At 49.0% G+C, this 20,010-nt stretch overlaps 1 protein-coding gene across 1 annotated transcript in view; it reads right to left on the bottom strand.

Moving 5' to 3' along the window:
• SMARCA4 (SWI/SNF related, matrix associated, actin dependent regulator of chromatin, subfamily a, member 4) overlaps positions 1 to 14,764 on the bottom strand; it is an 88,402-nt gene extending 73,638 nt beyond the window's left edge. The window contains exons 1-5 of the mRNA XM_007953594.2: positions 14,543 to 14,764; positions 12,553 to 12,685; positions 11,204 to 11,608; positions 10,807 to 10,905; positions 1,468 to 1,726 (exon numbers count right to left, since the gene is read on the bottom strand). Coding sequence (XP_007951785.1) covers positions 1,468 to 1,726; positions 10,807 to 10,905; positions 11,204 to 11,608; positions 12,553 to 12,685; positions 14,543 to 14,764 — 1,118 coding nt within the window. The remainder of the gene's footprint in view (positions 1 to 1,467; positions 1,727 to 10,806; positions 10,906 to 11,203; positions 11,609 to 12,552; positions 12,686 to 14,542) is intronic.
• Positions 14,765 to 20,010: the final 5,246 nt, after the last annotated feature.

The following is a 20,010-nucleotide window of genomic DNA, read 5'->3' as shown; positions in this document are numbered from 1 at the left end:
GCTGTATGAAAAGTGAATTTACTCTGTAAATCTTCACCCAAATCCTAATTAAAAAAAAAAAAAAAAAAAGGTACTTCCGAGTGCTGTTTGAAAAAAAGACTGTATAGAGTTGAATAGAAGCAAGAAAGCTAGGAGCAGGTATAGACCAGTGGTGGCAGTGGGGGGGTATCACACACCATTTTTTCAGGTTGGAGGAAGGGAACTAAGAGGCTTCAACCAGGAGATGGGAGTGAGGGAGGCCAAGCCAGGGTCAAGGGGACTGGCTACAGGGCTTGTGGCCCAGCAAGCTGGTAGATGGCAGGTGCATGGGAATGGGAACAGGAGGAAAAAGGGCGCAAGGTGAGGACTGTCTACACAGGTCGGATTCAAGACTCTGATGAGGAGGGCCCTGCTGGAGGCTGAGAGATGAAGGTGTGAGATGAAGGTCCTGCTGGACGTTACAAGCTCTCTAAACAGCATTGGCAAGAGATACCGGCACAAGGCCTGGAACTCAAGGGCACAGTCCCAGACTGACAAGCACTTTGGAGACAATCACTTGGCACAGGTTTACTAATGCATGTAGGGATATAACCATGAACAGGTGCAATCCCTAACCTCATGGAGCTTCTATGTAACTACCAAAGATAGCCACCCGAACAAGCAAATTATAAATACAATGGGAACTAAAAAGGGAATGAACAAGGTGCTTAGGGAGCAAGCCTCAGGGACCCCCAGCAGTGTGGGATAGTGTTACAGGACCTACTGTGGGCTGGGCATCTCACACAGCACCTGGAGCCAGACAAGCCTCTGGTAACGGTAGTTGCAGCTACTGATAACTGACATGGGTCGTCCACAAAGCTTGCCACCAGGTGGTTTTTTGAATGTTGATGAACCAAAAGTTGGACAATACACTGTGTTGGCAAGTAAAACTAGGCATTTGCATTCCAACATACACCATGCAGCCTCCACAGAGGGCAGATTTACAGGATCTATGAAAGTGCCAGGTCCATGGCTTCTGTAACCCAGACTGTTACTTTTAGGGATTTATTTGGCATGTGGAAACACGTACAAAACAAGAGCTATACAAGTGTCTTTGCTACAGCATCGTGTGTAACAAAGATTAGAAACAACCTGATGTCCAGTCCATTTAGCCACAGGACTGGCTACAAGACAGAACACTGGCATCCAGGAAAAAAAAAAAGAACTCTAAGGGCAGGCAGGGAGTGCTGTCACAGACATACTGGTGTGTGGAAAACTATGTGCACAGCCATGTACCCTGTGCAGAAAAAAAGAATTTCTCTACAAGGATGCACAATAAACCTGGGATAGGGCTGCCTCAGGGCACAGGAGCTGCGTGACTGGGAACAAGGGCAAGGGGGCGATTTCTCACTGCATGCCCTCCTGACCTTTAGAATGGTGGCCACACACGTGGCTGACTGGCTGGGGGCCAGCACTGCGGGGACAGGCCTAGATGTCAGCACCTCTCACCTGTACTCCCGCTCCTGCAAGATCTCCACAGGGTCGAGGCCTCGTGGCTTCTGGATGGGGGTGATGCGGCTCTGCTTCTGGTGCAGTGGCACCATGGGGGCGGGCTGGGCCGGCTGTCCCGGGGACTGCGTCTGTGGTGGCATCACTGGCGAGGCGGCGGGAGGGACAGCAGGGGGTGCAGGTGAAGGGCGCCCCGTTGGCTGTGGAGGGATCAGCTTCTGAGGTGTGCTGGTGGGGGCAGCAGCATTTGCCATGGGTCCTGGTAAGAGTCAAACAGCAGAGGCACAGGGTTGAGTTCTGGGTCTGTTCCTAGTGGAATGAAAAGCCTGGTGCTCACTGCCCTGGGACAAACTCCTCCCCAAGGCTGCCGAGCGCCATGCAGGCCGCGGTGGCCACCCCAGCACTTCACTAAGCTCTACCACACTGCTGCTCGCTCAGGGGCCTTGCTCCTTCCTGCCTCGGGTGCTAGCCAACTCTAGATCTCAGCCTAGACACCTCTGAAGCCTCACTGACCCGAGCAGCTCCATGTGCCCTTCTGCTCGGTTGAGAGCCGAGCTGGGGCCTTGTCCTCCTGGCTGGGCCCTCCCAGGACCAGCATTTCCCTGCCTCTGACCTCCTATAATCCTCCCTGACTCCAATTTGAGAAGTCATCTCATCAATGCCCATCACAAAACCTCAGGCTATGAAAGCCCAGGAGATGAGTCCGTTTTGCCCACTGTTTAAAGCCCAGCAGATGATGGCATCCGTCAAGGACTGAATCGTGTCCCCAAAAAATACGCGTCAACTTGGCTGGATAGTTATAGAATGATGTCATTTGGCAGCTGCTTAATGATGTCAACATCCTCCATGATGTGATCCGATGTGATTAGGATGGGATGCAGCACCCGTACTCAGGTCACAGCCCCGATCTGATGTAGGCGGAGCTTCTCTGGGGTGTGGCCTGCATCACCTTTTATCTTATAAGAGATAAAAGGACAGAGTAGCAGAGAAGGACAGACCTTAGTACCACCAAGAAAGAAGAGCTGGGGGCAGAACACATCCTTTGGAGCCAGGGCTCCTGTGATGCAGTAAATTACTTGGTTTGGCTCTTCCGGTCATGGGCTTTCTGTCTCCCACCAGATGACTGGGTGAAACTACACAAATGTAAGGTGCTTGTGGCCCACCAAGGGGATCGGACAGCTTGCTAGTAATGTCAATAAGGAACATGGTTCTCTCATGGGGTGAGACTATACAAATAAGGAGTATGGAACCCTAATGTGAGGACTGGTCAATTTTGCCACCTCCCTAGGTGTAAAATGAGTCATCCAGGGGGATAAGGGGCTCTCATTACCATCAAGAAAGAGAAGCAAGAGTGAAGTGTGTCCTTGGACCAAAGATCCCTGAGCTGAGGCAACAGAGAGATGGTGACAGCAACAGCAGCAGCAAAACTGAGAGACTAACATGAGACAGTGAGGTGGGCTGGCAAGTTTCTCACAGAGTGAGAAAACGGACTGTTTCTGGGCAGGAGGCTTGCTGGCAGAGTGGGGTACACCTAGGTGTACCTATCTGCAAAGCAAAAAGAGCTTGGTAACACAAGCCTGAGCAGGGAGCAGGGCAGAGGCTAGGCCGAGAGGCCAAGGGCCAGAGAGGTGTGCCTGAGGGCATAGCAGAGGAGAGACTGTCCTGAGTCAAAGAACTGTATCCTGAGCATTCCTGAACCTGAATTGTAGCCTGTTACTTCTCTAATTGTTATTATTATGCTTGGTAGAGTGAAGGGTCAGTGAAAAAGGGGAAGACCCTCAATGAGACGGACTGATAGGCTGCAATGATAGGCTCAGATATAGCAAGGATTGTGAGGTGGGCACAGGACTGGGCAGTGTTTCATTCTGTTGTACAAAGGGTCGCTATGAGTCAGAGCTGACTCAATAGCACCTAACAACAACTTCCCTAATAAACCCAATAATCTTAGTATTGTCTGTGAGTTGTGTGTGGCCACTGCAACGAATTACTGAACACAGGACAGAAGTAGAGAGTGCCACGGGAAGGCAGGCTGGTGCCAGAGTTGGTATAAAGGTTGAAGGATGGCAACATATCTGACTTCCGCCTTATGCACGGAAGCTTTAGGCTAATCCATCTCCCTCCTTGTGAAGTTAGAGGTGGTCAGAGAATACTGCCCTCAAGCCCTTTTATAATACCTGTGCTGAGAATCTCCTAGACCCAGGGGAAGATTGATGCCAAGACACATGGAGATCTCCAAGGGACACTGGGCCCTGGATGCTGAAATGAGATAAGGGCCTTCCTTCTAAACTGTGAGAACGAGAAAGCCTCCCTCTAGAGCTGGCACCCACCAAGAGTCTGCTGTTCAAACAGAACAAGGGGACATCGCATGGTTGAATATCAGGAAGGGAGTATATCAGGGTTATATCCTTTCTCCATACTTACTCAATCTATATGCTGAGCAAATAATCCAAGAGGCTGGACTACGTGAAGAACGTGGCATCAAGATTGCAGGAAGACTCATTAACAACCTGCAATACGTAGACAAAACAACCCTGCTTGCTGAAAGTGAAGATGACTTCAAGCACTTACTGATGAAGATTAAAAACTACAGTCTGCAGTACAGATTACACCTCAACATAAAGAAAACCAAAATCTTCACAATTGGACCAATAAGCAGCATCACGATAAATGGGGAAAGCTTAAAGTTGTCAAAGATTTCATACAACTTGGATCCACAATCAACACCCATGGAAGCAGCAGTCAAGCAATCAGATGTCATACTGCACTGGGCAAATATGCTGCAAAAGATCCCTTAAGGTGTTGAAGAATAAAGATGTTTCTTTGAAGACTAGGGTGTCCCTAACCTAAGCCATGATATTGTAAATCACTTCATCTGCATGTGAGAGCTGTTAAATGAATAAGGAAGACAGAAGAAGAGCTGATGCTTTTGAGTTGTGGTGCTGGTGAAGAACAGTCAAAGTACCGGGGACTGGGGACTTCCAGTAAAATGGAGGAACAGGCAGACAAGTGACACAGACCCTCTTCAACAAAGAAAAGAAAAACCAACTGACAGAGATACAGAAGATAATCCTGGAGACTGAGCTTTGAAAGGAACTATAAAGAAGTAGATTAGGCACCAACTAGTGGAAAAACCTGAACGAAAACAGTGAGTACAAAAACAGTCGGAGCTACGGACAGTCAGCTACTCTGATGGGACCAAAAGCATGAATATTTCGAAGCGGTGCTGGGACCTGAGAATTGACCTAAATTAGATCAGCCCTGGTCACCAAGGCTGCAGGGACGACTGTGCTGGTGGCCTATGACTATGAAGTGAAACAGCAAGGTGGGAGACAACCTTAACTGTTGACTTTCTGTTGTCCGGAAGGCGCAGCCATTTTGATTGTTTACACACGGCAGCCATTTTGGATATTTAAAGTGACCAAGGGTGCAGCAGGAGCTCTGGTAGCATAGTGCTTAAAGCACTTGACTGCTAACCAAAAGGCTGGTGGTTCAAACCCAAGAGCCACTCCTCGGAAGGAAGGTTGGGCAATCTACTTCCGTAGTGATACTGCCTCAGAAACCCAAAGAGGGGTTGCTATGAGTCGCGTCTGACTAGACAGCACATAACAACAACAACAAGGGTGCAGCCATTTTGAATGTTTATAACTGGCAACCATTTTGGATTTTAAAGTGATAGCATTCTCGTTCGGATTCCAGGGACCTAAGAATAGACTCTCTTTGCCAAGGCTGGCAGGGACATACAAGATAGGAGACAGGTGGTGAGTGTATAAGTGCTGTCAACTAGCGAATAGAGGAGCACAGCATAGTACCCTGCTTGCGTAGATAACATACAAACAAAACAAAATGAAAATCATGCGCAAGTCACTCCAACATCCAATCACCAATTAAATACAAACACAAAAAAAGTCACAATGTCTCGGAGACAAGAGACCATCACAGTCCACACAAAGCAGCAAGATAAAGAAGGAGAAACAAGGGACCAGGATACAGACACAAAATACATCCCTGAGGAAGACGCAGCACTGGAACTCCACGATAAGGAATTCAAAAGAATTATATTTAGGTATCTTCAAAGGATTGAGAGACAGATCAAGGAAAATATAGACAAAACCCTAGAAGAATTTCAGAAGAAAATACAAAAACAAAATGACAAAATAAATGAAAAATTAGAAATGATTCAAAATCTACAGATAAGAAATCCAGAAGATTAATACTAAATTGTCAGAAATAGATAACACATTAAAAGGACAAAGGAGTAGAATGGATACAATGGAAGACAGAATTAATGAGACTGAAGACAAATACCTGAATACTTCCTTGGAAAGGGATCGATCAGAAAAAAGATCAAAACAAAATGAAGAAAGCCTAAGGATCATGTGGGATACCACCAAAAGGAATAACATACGTGTCACTGGAATTCCAGAACAGGAGGAGAAAAATAAAATCACTGAGAAAACTGTCCAAGATTTGTTGGAAGAGAACTTCCCTGATATGATGAAAGATGAGAATATATCCATTCAGGAAGTCCAACAAACCCCAAACAGGATAGACCACAAAGTCATCAAGACATATCATCATCAAACTTACCAAAACCAAAGACAAAGAAAGACTCATGAGAGCAGCACGGAAAAAATGAAAAGTTACCTACAAGGGGCAACCAGTAAGACTAAGCTTGGATTTCTTGGCAAAAACCACGCAGGTGAGAAGACAATGGGATGGTATATATAAAACTCTGAAAGAGCAAAATTTCCAACCACGAATTATGTACCCAGCAAAACTATCCCTCAAATATGATGGTGAAATTAGGACATTCCCAGATAAGCAGAAATTAAGGGAATTTGTTAAAATCAGACCAACCTTACAAGAGATGCTAAAGGGAGTCCTTTGGACAGAGAAGCAACAGCAGCCAACAACGGACCATTAACACACATGATAATATAACCCAAAAACCAATCCAGCTATGGAAGTATCCAAGGTAAATAAGCCTACAAGATTGTAAACAGGGAACCAGAGACATCAATTGACAAATGAGGACAACTACAAACCAAAAAGAGGGGAAAAAACTGTCATTACAGAACTTCTAGATGGTAGGGATGTCAAGACAACTACAAGATAGAACAACTCTTCTAAACGTGGGAAGAAAACTATAAATCACAGGGTAAGCTCAAAGAAAAAAGATAAACCTTCACATAAAAATAAAAAAAGAGGACCAGCACAAATATTTAGCAAATACTAAAACAACAGGAACAAAGAAAGTGATAACACGATTCATAAACAAAATGAGCTCAGCATAGAAAATTATATGGAACAAAGAAATCAACACCACAACAAAGCATTTAACAAAAATGACAGCAAAAATTCACATGTGCCGATAATTACATATCTGGCAAAGGGTTTATCTCTAAGATTTATAGAAAACTCCAATGCCTCAACACCAAAGGAATTAACAATCCAAGTGAAAAATGGGCAGAAGACATGAACAGACACCTTACCAAGGATATTCAGGTGGGCAGCAAATACACGAAGAAATGCTCATTCACCATCGTTGGTCATCAGAGAGATGCACATCAAAACAACCAGCACTGATGGCAAGGTTCAACAAGACAGAAAATAACAAATGCTGGCAGAGATGTGCAGAAATTGGGACTCTCATACACTGCTGATGGGACTGTGAAATGATACAACCACTGTGGAAAGCAATATGGCGATTCCTTAGAAAGCTGGAATTGGAGATACCATTTGACCCAATCCCATTACTAAGTACATATCCTAGAGAGGTGAGAGCCAGGACAGGAACAGATATATGCACACTCATGTTCATCACAGCCCTATTTACAATAGCAGAAAGATGGGAACAACCTATGTGCCCATCAGCGGAAGTGTGGATGACCAAACTATGGTACTTACACCTAATGGAATGCTATGCAGCACTAAAGAATAATGTACAGTCTGCAAAACACCACATAATATGGATGAACTTGGAGGACATTATGCTGAGTGAAATAAGTCAATCACAGAAGGACAAATATAGTATTAGTTCGTTGTTATGAAGGGTCAAGGAAAGGTTTATATATGGAGGAAAACTTTCTTTGTTGGTTGCCAGGGGTGTGAGGGGAGGGAACACTGTAGCAAAAAAAAAAAAAGCATTGACTCGTGTCATTTCTGTACATGAATTTTATTTCAATAAAGTGCATTTAAAAAAAAAAAAAGTAACCATGGACTGGCAGAAGAAAAATCTGTTCTGGAGGAAGTGCAGATGAATGCTCCTTGGAAGTGAGAAACGGCCAGACTTTGTCTCACCTACTTTGGTTATGTTGTCAGAAGGGACCATTGGCTGGAGAAGGATATCATGCCTGGTTGAGTGAAAAGTCAGCGAAAAAGGCGAAGACCCTCAACAAGACGCATTGACACCATGGCTGCAACAATGGGCTCAAGTTTAGCAAGCACTGTGAGGCTGGCACAAGACCGGACAGTGTTTCATTCTGCTGTACAGAGGGTTGTTATGAGTTAGAGCCAACTCGATGGCATGTAACAACAACAAGAAGCATGGAACTGTGAGAGAATGAATTTCCATTTATTAAAGCATCCATCTGTGGCAAATGTGCTGTAGCAGCACCAGGTAACCAAGACAAAGCCTCAGCTAGTCACTGACCAACTGACCGACTGACTATGTGAAACATTATAAAGTCAAAAAGTAGGACTAACTGCTTGAGACCAAAAGCCCAGAAACCCTAAGAGGAGAAACCCTCCTGTTTCTCCATGTGCCCGGTCACCATTGACAACCAAGGCGCACCGAGAGTGCGTGCTACGCTGGCCTCCAACACAGAACAAGCATGCAGACACCCACCCCCTCCCCAGAAGACCAGCCTAGCAGGGGAAAGAGAAAACCAGAGCACTGGGCACAACCCGTAATAAAGGCTCTCATAGGGACATCCAAGTCTGGGGACTAAGGTCAGGGAGACTCCCCCCCAAGAGGCGACCCTCCACGTATATACTGAAGATGGTCTAGTGGTGGAATCCGACAAAGGAGTGGGGAGGGGAGAGTGCACCTGCAGCAGAGCCGACAGCCCAACCCAAGGCCCTGAGGAGAGGGAACACGGAGACCAGCAGGAGCAGAGCTTCACAGAGCCCCAATTGGCCAAATGGGTTGTGTCCAATAGAGCGCAGGAACACAGAAAACCAGAGGCCAGCAGGGCTAGGTCACTCTGGTCTTGGTGAGCCCCATGAAGGAAGGAGTTGGTCTGAGGGCGACAGGGAGTCAAGACAGGATTTCAATCCAGGAAGGAAGTGAACATACATCTGTTTCAGAAAAATGACCTGGGAAGGGGGACCAGCAGGGAGCAAGTGTGGAAGCAGAAAGGCTGGTTCAGGACACCTGCAAATTGGACCAGATGGTCCACAACTACTTTAAAACAAAGATGAGAAGGTAAAGGGGCAGGGAAACTAGATTACTGGAAACAGAACAACCAGAACGGAATGATAATGTTCATGCATTGTGAAGGATGTAACCAGTATCACTGGATACCTTGTGCAGAAACTCTTGAATGGGAACCCAATCCTTTACCAAAAACACAGTATTATTTAAAGAAAGAAGGAATATGAACTTCTGTATGGAAGATCTGCTCTGTAAACTGTCACCCAAATCACAGTAAAAATTTTAAACAAAAAAGGAAATAACACATTAATTCAAATACTGAAGGAAAAAAAAAAAAAATCAAAGCCATGTATGGACACGGCAATGACTCAAACATGGGTAAACAGACAAATGATAATTCCTGAATTTAAATTTAAAAAAACACACTAAAGTCAGGGCACATTCCTTCTCCACTCAGAACCCTCCATGGCTCCCACCTCACTTAGGGAACCAAGTCTTCCCCACAACTCTGGCTTTCCTCGTTGACAATGGGCACAGGCCTCAGGGTCTCACTCCTGGTGTTTCAACTGTTCCTGTCCCAAATCACTTACCCTGGCCTCCTTCAGCTCTCTGCTCAAATGTCACTCCTCTTGCGGGCTACTGGATCACATCTCCCCGACGCTCCCCAGCCCCCTAACCTACTTTACTTTTCTCCAGGGACCTGCCACTCTCTAACACACGCTCTGCTTCACTGGTTGACTGTGAGTAGGAACTCATGTCCATCTTGTTCACTGCCCTGCCACCCTCTAGCTGGCCCACAGCAGGTGCCCAATAACCGTCTGTTGAATGGATGAATAAATTCCTGAAGTGACACTGCAGGCATGCAATACTGACTGCTGAGCTCTGGGGCATGGTGGCCACCTGATGGACAAGACCCCTGAAGAAAACGCGGTCCCTCCACACCGTATGGCAAAGACAGGAACACTGAATACAAAGGAAGGCAGAACACCATTGTACCCGAGACGCCTGCCCTCCAGCTATCATGCTTCACGAACCAGAGCTGCTGCTCCACAGCCTACAATCACTAAACACACAAACATTCCGACCCATCTTATAAGCCGTGCCCTGAGAGTTACCAACCTGAGGAGGCAAACCCACACTCATCTCAGGACACTGCAGAGTCTCCAGTCAGTCTCCGGAACAATGGTGATGACCATGATACAGCAGTTAACATCCAAGTGCACCCCATGCTGGGCCCTCACTGCTCTGTGTACTCCAAACACCCTCACCAACTCCCCACAAGCAGCCAAGGAGGCTTTATGTCCCTCACTCACCAAACCCTGTATGTTTTCTCACATTGTAACCTCTCTGAATTGGGGTGTTTTAATAATCAGTGGCACCCAAACAATGCCCAGCAGCACTCTCCCTTGTTCTGGTGGCAGATGACAAAACAGATGGAACATAGCTTCCTCCCCATGTTACAGATGACGACATGGAACCTCGGGGAAGCTCAGGAGCTGGCTCAAGGCCACAGACTCAGAGCAGGAGATGGAACCCCGAGCCACCCTGCCCTCTGCCTGCCTCTCACTGCAGGGAGAGCTTCCACAAGGGGAGGTCAGGCCATGCATGACTCATGCCAGGCACCATCCTGAAGGAACGTGTCTGTAGACACCAGAGAGCCCCTGCGGCTGTGCCTCTCCATGAAACAGTACTGGAGTCAGTTGGTAGGCAAGCTCATGGTTGGGATTCTCTTCTTGTTACTGTCTTTGAGAGCCGCAGGATAACCACACCCCACAGGACAAGGGTGGGCAGGAGGCATAGTGTGTAAGCCAAATCCAAGTCTCTGGGGTAAAAAGAAAGACGTGTGGCCTTGATGCAGAGTGACTGCCCTGGCCCTTTCTCTCTAACCAGGCTCATCTCCTGCCTGCAAGCTCATAACCGGAAGTCAGGGTACAGACGTCCCACCGAGAGAGAACAAAAGTTACCTTCAGGCCAGGGCTTGGGAGGCCCTCCAGGGGGCTGTCCTGGCATCCCAGGGGGCACACCTGAGGGTCCTGGGGGAGGCATGTTGGGTCCTCCCATACCTGCAGCAGGAGAGAAACAAATGAGAGAAACTACAGTGTGTCTTGTATTTATACTTGCCCCCCTCTCCACGGGCAGGCCTGGCTCCAGGGAACAAGGGGCACACCCCCCACCAACACCTACACTGTGGGGCTTAGGTAAGGGAGGGGGAGCTGGAGAAAGAGCATTTGTGCTGCAGCAACCCCACCTAGCCAAGCATTTTAAGAGGTGGGCACTGGGCACCCATGGGAAAAGCTGTCAGTAGCAGAGGCTCTGCTCTGACCACTTCACTGAGCCACCTCCCCACCCCAAGGGCCTTACCATGAGGCCTGCTGTAATTTGGAGGTGCTGGTCCTGGACCAGGGCCGGGGCCGGGGCCAGGGCCAGGCCCAGGTCCTGTAGCGGACACAGAGGGTGGAGGTAGTGTTGGCATCTGCTGCTGCATTCCAGGCATGGGCCGCTTGCCCTGCACTGCCAACTGCAGGTGGTCGGGGAGGGGCTGCCCCCGGGCCAGCATCTTGTAGGCCATTATCTGAGCTCTGAGCTGGTGCAGCTGGTTCTGGTTAAACGGGGTCGGGCCCCGGTTCTGCTGTCCTAAGGCCTGGGGGTCAGCACCATCCAGCGGAGCCCCTCCTGGTCCAGATGACATCTGTGGGCCTGAGGATGGGCCGCTGGCTGGAACCGGACTGGAGGAGTGCTCAGAGCCGCCCAAAGGTGAGGGATAACCTGCAGGGAGACAAGGTCCAGATGGTCACTTGGCAGCACATATCCCGTGACACTTAAGGAAAGCTGGTCACCTTTCTGTTGTGCTTCCACCAGTTTCCACCCTGAGACAGAGAGTGGCCAAATGGGTTTCCATTCCAGGAGCCACAGAGGGCAGCTGATGTGATTGGACCTACACTCCTCCTGTTGCCAACAGTTGACACTGGGAGATGTTCACAGGAATCTAGGCTCTTCCAGGCCTGCCCTGCAGCCCCCGAGGTGGGAGCCTTCATCATCTATTTGGCTAAGCCCACTCCTCTCACCTTACATATGGATGTCACTGTGGAGCCCTTGGAGGAAGTTTTCTACCCTCATGACAAGAGAGACCAGTCTCTGGATAAGGACATCATGCTTGGTAAAGCAGAGGGGCAATGGAAAAGAGGAAGACTTACAACGAGATGGACTGACACAGTGGGTGCAACAACGGGGATGGCACAGGACCAAGCAGTGTCATTCAGTTGTGCATGGGGTCCTACGAGCCAGAACCAACCCCACAGCATCTAACATGACAGGGAGGGTTTGGCAAGTCACCTAATGCATCACGACTCAAGCGTTCTGTCCGCAGAAGTCACCAGGAGAGCCCTGCTCCTACAGAGGATGCTTCAGCGGGTCTGGAGGGAACCCAAGAGTCTGCATTTCTAGTAAGTTCCTGGATGACATGGGTGCTACAGGTTGGTGCACATCACTTTGACTTGTCCTCGTCTAATACTCAGCACCTTACACGGTTCCACTCACTTAGGGTTGCCCAGCCCAGCCCAGCCCCAACAACACATTGTCTTGGGCAACTCCACCTAGGCTGCCCTGTTCTGGGTCCTCCTGGGTCCATCTTTGGGAGGCCCAATTAGGAACACAGTTTTAGGATGCCCAGTGTCAACAAAAACAAGAAAATAAGAGAGATACAATAGTACCTTGAGAATGCTGGTCCATCGGGCTTGGTGGGGGCCCCATCCCAGCATGGCCCCCTGACCGCATCCCCATTCCTTTCATCTGGTTGTAGCGTGGGTCGTCTGACATGCCCTTCTCGTGCATGGAATCCATTGGCTATGAAAATGGGTGGTGAAAGAGCAAAGTCGAGAAGGAGGAATACGAAAAGGCAACATAGCAACACAGCAAACTGGACCACCCACGAGAAGGCCAATGTCACTGAAAATACCTGCAACTGTCACCATGACATTTATTGAATTGCTAACATGACCCAGTGGTCCCTGAAACCTACTTGGATCTCAAGACAGAGACATAAAAGTCCGTAGACTAAGGGTGAGGTGACGAGCTGGATGAGGGAGCGGAGGAGGGAGCGGACACAGTTTCACATGAAGGCCAAAATCCCACAGGAAAGAATGAAAAGAGAAGGTCTTGGTTAAAGGGCAGTGTTAGCCTGGACACCAGGCTCCCAGTTCTCCATCACAAGGACACTGATTACAAATCTCCTGAAGCTCATGAGTATTTAACAAGCTATCAGACATCAAACACCCTCACTGCTCCTTGCCTCGGCTTCCTGTCTGTTAACTGGTGATGAGGCTGTTGGCTACACCCTCCTCTGCCTCCTTTTTGGAACACACTTTTTCTTCCTAGTACTCTATGGGAATGGCTGGGAAAGGGGAGGGGACATCTGCAGACAGCATCCACAGGCACTCTGATGGGCACTGGTTACAAGCACTCTGCTCTCCGGGGACTTACAGGCTAATTGGTGATCAGCATGTGCCGTGTAAGAGGAGGATGATGGGGTGCCTGGCTGGCAGCATGAGGCAGCCTCATGTGCAGGAGAAAGGTGAGGTCCTCAGGATGTAGACAGGGCTGGTAAGTGCCTGCCTCTCCTTGCTCTTCCCCACAGAACAGGAGCTCTGTGCAGGCAGGGCGTGTGCCCTGATATCATGAGACCTCAACGCCTAACACTTGGCAGGCATCTGACAGTATCTGGAAGGTGGAATAGTACTTCAGAAGCTGGCCTTAAATCCAGAGGCTGGGGAGAGGATGTTACCAATAGCTTCCCAGGACAGAAACATTTGGGAGAAGGGGTGAGTAGGGGAAGTCATACTGTGCTGGAGGTCCCAAAAGAGGTAAATGCCTGAGGTGCAGAGAGGACAAGAGGTGAAAGGAGACAGGTTCCCACTTAGCCCTGCCACCACCAACCTGCTGAGTGACCACCTGAGACTGGTTTCAAGTCTGTGAAATGGGCCCAAGGTGCAGAGCCTGGAGAGCCCCAGTGGGAGGTGGAAGGAGCCAGCACTGGCACTCAGCAACAGGGGCAAGGTGAGACCCTGCAGACTCTTCTCCCTTCAGGCCTACATGGTCCCAGCTCTTGGAAAACGTCACCCTTTTTTAGATGCAAATACGTATCAGGGGACACTTCCTCCAACTCCTCCCTCAGGAACCCAGAGAAGGAAGACCATTTTTCTGTGGTACAGGAGGCTTTTTCAGTTCACTGGCAAAGCAACCCTGATCAGCTCTGATGAAGACCATGGTGCACTGGATGCGGGATGAAGATGCCTGTGGCCCACCTCCACGAGCCCCACGGTCAGCAGGGCCCAGACTCAGCCAAGCAGGTAGAGTGCAGGAAGCCATATGCCTTACGCCTGTATTAGGGACGGGGACTTTTGTCTTCATTTATGAGAGAAAACTCTCTATTTATGGAAGAGAAATGTCTCCTGTGGGAGATCCAGGATGGAAGGCTGCCGGCTTACAGCAGGGCCAGCACGCTGCCCACCTCTCCCGACTCTGATTGTATAGACCTGGCACGGGCTGGGGTGCTGGAACCAAGCGGGAGCTGCCCTCCTGGCCTCCAGGGAGTCTCTGACACAGAGGCTGCTCACAACCACAGGGCCAGGAGGGCAGGCAAAGAAAGGCCCAAGTGAGAGAGACAGGGCTTCCATCCTAGGGTAGGGGGGAGGGAGCTCCTACCTTGTGCATCTGGTGCATGTTGTCCTGAGGGTACCCTCCAGGCCCCTGGGTTGGGATGGGGTGTCCTGCTGAGGGGGGCCCTGGACTGGGCCCCATCATGCTGTGGGCAGAGCCTGGTGAGGGACCCGGGCTGGGGCCCAGCATGGCTCCAGGCGAGGGGCCCGGGCCCGGGGAAGGTCCTGGCCGAGGAGTTCCGCCCAAGGGTGGGTCTGGAGTGGACATCTTCTCGGGAGCTGCACACAGTGGTCTCCTGCTGGAAAGAAGTCTCAGTTACTATGGAGATCACGGACATCGGTTGGGTGGGTCAGGGAAGGACCACTCAACGAGTCATGCCAGAATCACCCATCTGACACCTGGGACACATAGCACACTGCCACCCAAACCTTCCCTCCATTTCTCTTGGAAGAAGTAATAAATCTCAGGGCTGCAAAAGCAGATCAGACCGTGCATCTGAGGAAGGAGTGGCAGTCAGGAAGAAGGAGGGATAGACAAGGCCTCAGGTCACACCACAGGTATTCCCTTCTCTCCTCCTGATTCCAGCAGAGAAGGTCTTAAGGGCAGTGCTAATATACCTGTCACACCACTCACTCCTTGCTAATCTTCCTGTTCCACAGAGTGAGCAGGACTAAGGCTCAATGGCTTTGTAGACAATAGCAAATGAATGGAACTTCATAAAATCAACAAAAACAAATACTTATGGCAAGTGACCTCAGCCTATTTAAAGGCGTGAGACCAAGTTTCCTTTAAGATAAGTGAACTTAAGTCTAAAAAGCAGGTTCATCTAACAAAAAGCATTGCATAAAAAATGGGAGTGATATCTCAAATGTGACAAGAGTAAAAATCAAATACTTCCGCAGGGACCAGTCCCCTCCTGATACGTCCCAACTACGTGAGACAAAGTCTCACTATTCTCACTTTTAAGGAGCATAGTACCTCTTCCAAGAAGCTCTGGTAGCACAGTGTCTAAGGCATCAGACTGCTAACCAGAAGGTTGGTGGTTCAAACCCACCAGCCGATCTGTGGAAGGAAGACTGGGCAATCTACTTCCATAAAGGTTTACTGCCTTGGAAACCCGACAGAGGTCACTATGAGTCGGAATCGACTCGATGGCAGTGAGTTTGGTGTTTTATTTGTGGTACTTCTTCCAACACAGATCTGTTCATTCTTCCAGCACTCCACAGTATATTATATAAGTGAGTGTGGTGTAGTAAATTACTTAGTGTGGCTTTTCTACCCATGAGTCTTTGTAAATTCCAAGGTAGGATTTTCTATGAGCACCTGAGGAGCTCCTGATTGCCGAAGCTATCCACCTGGGTTATTTCTGTTGGGCATGGCACAATATAATGTTCTGGGAGGTTCCCACTCTCTCTCATGTGCTTAGAGTTCTGATGCTGTGATTGGCTAGTTTGACCACCCTTCCGGGCTCAAAAGGAGGCCTCCTGGAGGCAGAACTCTCTCGGACTGCTGGTTGAGGAAGACATGCTGCCGAAAGAGACACGCACCCCGGAAAGAGACATGTGCTGCTGGGAAAGAGGCGCAAGAGACACACATCGCTGAGTGAGACACCGAGGGACCAGCACTGCTGGGAAAGAGACTGTGAGAGACTGTTGGCTGAGGGACGGTGGGCTGGGAGAGAGACTGAGCATTTTTCCCGAACTTGAATTGTAGCCTGGTGCTTCCCTAATAAACTCCATAATCTGCGAGTTCTGTGTGGCCACTGCAGCGAATTATCGAACCCAGGAGAAAGGTGGTGGTGCTTTGGGAGGAACGGTTGGAGAAAGGGCTGGAGGGAGGCAGCATGTCTAGCCTTGTAGGAATAGGCCTTGGGTTACTGCTGGTAATCCTGTCTTCCTCTTGTGGGATTAGAGGAAGTCAGAACATGTGGCCTCCTTGCCGTTTTAGCAGTGAGGTCATACAACATTTGTCCTTTTGTGACTGACTTATTTCGTCAGCATAACGTGTTCCAGCTCCATCTATACAGTATTTATCTATCAAGACTTCATTTCTCCAGTTGGTTGCATAGTATTCCACTGCACTTACATTTTCTTAATCCATTTATCTGTGATGGGCACGTAGGTTGTTTCTACCTTTTGGCTATTGTGAATAGTGCTGCTGCAGCAAACACTGAGTCTCTCCTTACAAAGTCTTTTAGGTATATGCCTAGGAGTGGAACTGCTGGTAGCTTTTTCATTTAATAAATTTGAGACACATTCATTTGAAAACAAACTTTGACCTGATTCTGCTATGTGAGAATATTCACAGGCTTTGCTACAGAAACAGGACCCTATCTGATTACAAGTTGCTGCCCAGCCTCTGCTATGTAAAAACTGAAATGGCAATTCTGGGTCCTGAGACCTCTGTCAGGGGTCTGTCCACAGGGAGTAAGATCTGCAGGTGAAAGCCGAGCAGCATGGCCTGGCTCCCTGCGCTGTCTCAATGTTCCCTCTCACACCCAGGAAGTGTGGCAGTGAGCTGGCAAAAGGGACAACAGTCCTGAGACTGTCAAATACTTAATGCATCCTGCAGCATTTGGCAGCTAGGGTAGAGTCTAGCCAACTGAAGCCGACAGTAAAATAAAATCACACCCTGTACAGAAACGACCTTTTCCTATGTGAAGGTGGAGATGCCGAAGAGCGTATGTCGGAGTGACTGCGAAAGCACAGCTCTTCTAAAGGGAATCTCTACTTGCCGTCAGGCCCTCTGCTCTCTTCTTCCCATCAAATAAAGTGGGGCTCCAGCTCGTACCCACTAGGACAGCTACTATCAGAAAATACCAAGTGTTGACCAGGATGAGGAAAAATCAGAATCTTCCTCCACTGCCATGGGGATGTGAAACTAAAACTGTTCAGCACTATGGGGAAAAATCCAGTGGTTCCTCGAAAAGCTAGACATACAATTCCCATAGCACACTGCTGGTGAGTCAATTCTGACTCACAATGATGCTACACAACAGAGTAAAACTGCCCTACAGGTTTCCCTAAGGCTGTATGTAATCTTTACAGAAGCAGACTATCACATCTTTGTCCCACAGAGTGGCTGGTGGATTTGAACCACTAACCTTTTGGTTTGCAGACCAGCACTTTAATAACCGTGCCACAAGGGCTCCTAGGAAATTACCACATACCCAGCATTTTCACTCTGAGGTATATATCCAGAAGACGTGAAAAGAAGGACTCAAGCAGGTAACAGTACACCAATGTTCATTATAGCATTACTCTCAAAGGCCAAAAGGTAGAAATAACCAAAGTGCCAATCAACAGACAAATGGGTAAGCAAAGTGTGGTATACAACACAGTGGAGTGTCATGAAGCCGTAAAAACGGAGGAGATCCTGATACGTGCTGTTCTGGTTCCCTGGTGCTGCTCTGACAAGAATACACTACAAATGGGATGGCCTTAACAAACAGGAGTTTATTCTTATGATTTGGGTGCTTTTAAGTCCAAGTTCAAGTGCCAGGCTCTAGAGGCTGGGAGAAAGCCCTTCAACTTTGGGGCCCAGCTCTGCCTCCTGCTCCCGGCCCACTGGAGCTAGAGGCTTTTCTTCACTTAGACAGCTGCTGGCTGCTGAGGCTGACAAACCCAAAGTTGACAAGTAAAAAGGCACAGTACTGATGTCACCAAACCACACGGCAGGCCATTAATTCAAGTCCATTGAATGTCCCAAGGTTGACAGAGCACGGCAGGCTGCTCAACAATGACATGCAGGGTCCAAGCATGCCATAGGCTAGAGACCATTCCCAAGGCTTCTCCTTAAATACAGGAAGCAGACCACATTCCAAAGGCAGCTACTCAGCTGCTTCTGGTAGATCCCACCATGGAGCTGATTGTCTCGTCATGGGGAACAACTACCACCAACTGCCCAGCCACTCAACCAGCCAAGTTGACACACAAACTTAACCACCACAATTCCATCCCTTGTCAACGTGGCATCTATACAGATCTTCATTGGGTGGCATCTGTACAGATCTCCTCCACTGGGTGGCTCCAGTCCCCTAGTTCCTGAGTGGCAACCTCACCCCCTTGGCCTGGTGGCCCGTTCCTCTCCCTCTCGGGCATGGCAGCCCCGCCCCCTCACTCTTGGCCAGCGGCTATGGCTCCATCCCACTGGTTCACACGAACGAGCAGCCCCGCACTCCAGAACCAAGTTGGTGAAGGCCTGGCTCTTTGACACCTACGGGGCTGTGATCATTCCACCCCCAAAGGCCATGGTCCTACCCTTTCAGGCTGAGGCAGCTCTGCTTCCGTTTCCTTGGTCTCCGCTTCCGCCGATTAATGCCTGAGGGCAACTCACTCCACCAAGAACCTTGTTCCAAAGGACATTTAGCTTTCTTGCTCCGTGGGCCGGCCAACCTGCTACTCCATTTCAAGCCAGTCTCTTCTACCAATTAATGCCTGAAGGCAACCCACTCCACCAGGAAGCCGCCCAACCAAAGGCATCAAGCTTTCTCCTCTGTGGGCTGGTAAGGCTGTCGCCATCTCATGCCAGTTCTCTCGGCTCTGCTCCTGCCGTCTCTCATGCCGGTCTCTTGCTCTGCTCCTGCTGTCTGTCATGCCGTATGCTGGGGTCTCTCTGCCAGGGTCTCGGGTCAAGGCCACACTCCACTCCTGTTTCCACATTTCAGGCATCTGTCAGACCAGCACCCCACACTCACAGTACCATATTCTGTTCTGATTACCCAGTGTTGCTCTGACAAAAATATACCACAAATTGAATGGCCTTAACAAACACGAGTTTATTCTTACAATTTGGATGCTTTAAGTCCAAGTTCAAGTGCCAAGCTCTAAAGGCTGGGTGAAAGCCCTTCAACTTTGGGGCCCACCTCTGCCTCCTGCTCCCAGCCCACTGGAGCTAGAGGCTTTTCTTCACTCAGACAGCTGCTGGCTGCTGAGGCTGAAAAACCCAAAGTTGACAAGTGAAAAGGTACAGTACCGATGTTACCAAACCACTCGGCAGGCCATTAATTCAAGTCCATTGTAAGTCCCAAGGTTGGCAGGGCATGGCAGGCTGCTCAACAAAGACATGGCTACATGCAAGGTCCAAGCGTGCCATAGGCTAGAGACCATTCTCAAGGCTTCTCCTTAAATACAGGAAGCAGACCATATCCCAAAGGCAGCTACTCAGCTGCTTGTGGGAGATCCCACCCTGGAGTTGACTGCCAGTCTCATCATGAAGAACAGCCACTCAACCAGGCCCAGCCAAGTTGACACACAAACAGAACTACCACACCACCACAAACATGAACCTGAACCTGAAACAGCATGCTCAGTGAAAGAAGCCAAACACAAAAGAACACAAACTGAATGAACCCACTTATATGAAATTTGTTGTTGTTGTTGTTGCTGGGTGCCGTCGAGTCGGTTCCAACTCACAGCAACCCTAAGTACAACAGGACAAAATGCTGCCCAGCCCCGCTCCAGCCTCACCTGAGCCCACTGCTGCAGCCACTGTGTCGGTCCATCTCATTGAGG

This window comes from Orycteropus afer, unplaced genomic scaffold, assembly GCF_000298275.1.
Source record: "Orycteropus afer afer isolate SDZICR_OR568_19922 unplaced genomic scaffold, OryAfe1.0 scaffold00402, whole genome shotgun sequence".
Lineage (NCBI taxonomy): Eukaryota > Metazoa > Chordata > Mammalia > Tubulidentata > Orycteropodidae > Orycteropus > Orycteropus afer.
The sequence above is the reverse complement of the archived record's forward strand: the minus strand, read 5'-3'. Positions and strand labels throughout refer to the sequence as shown.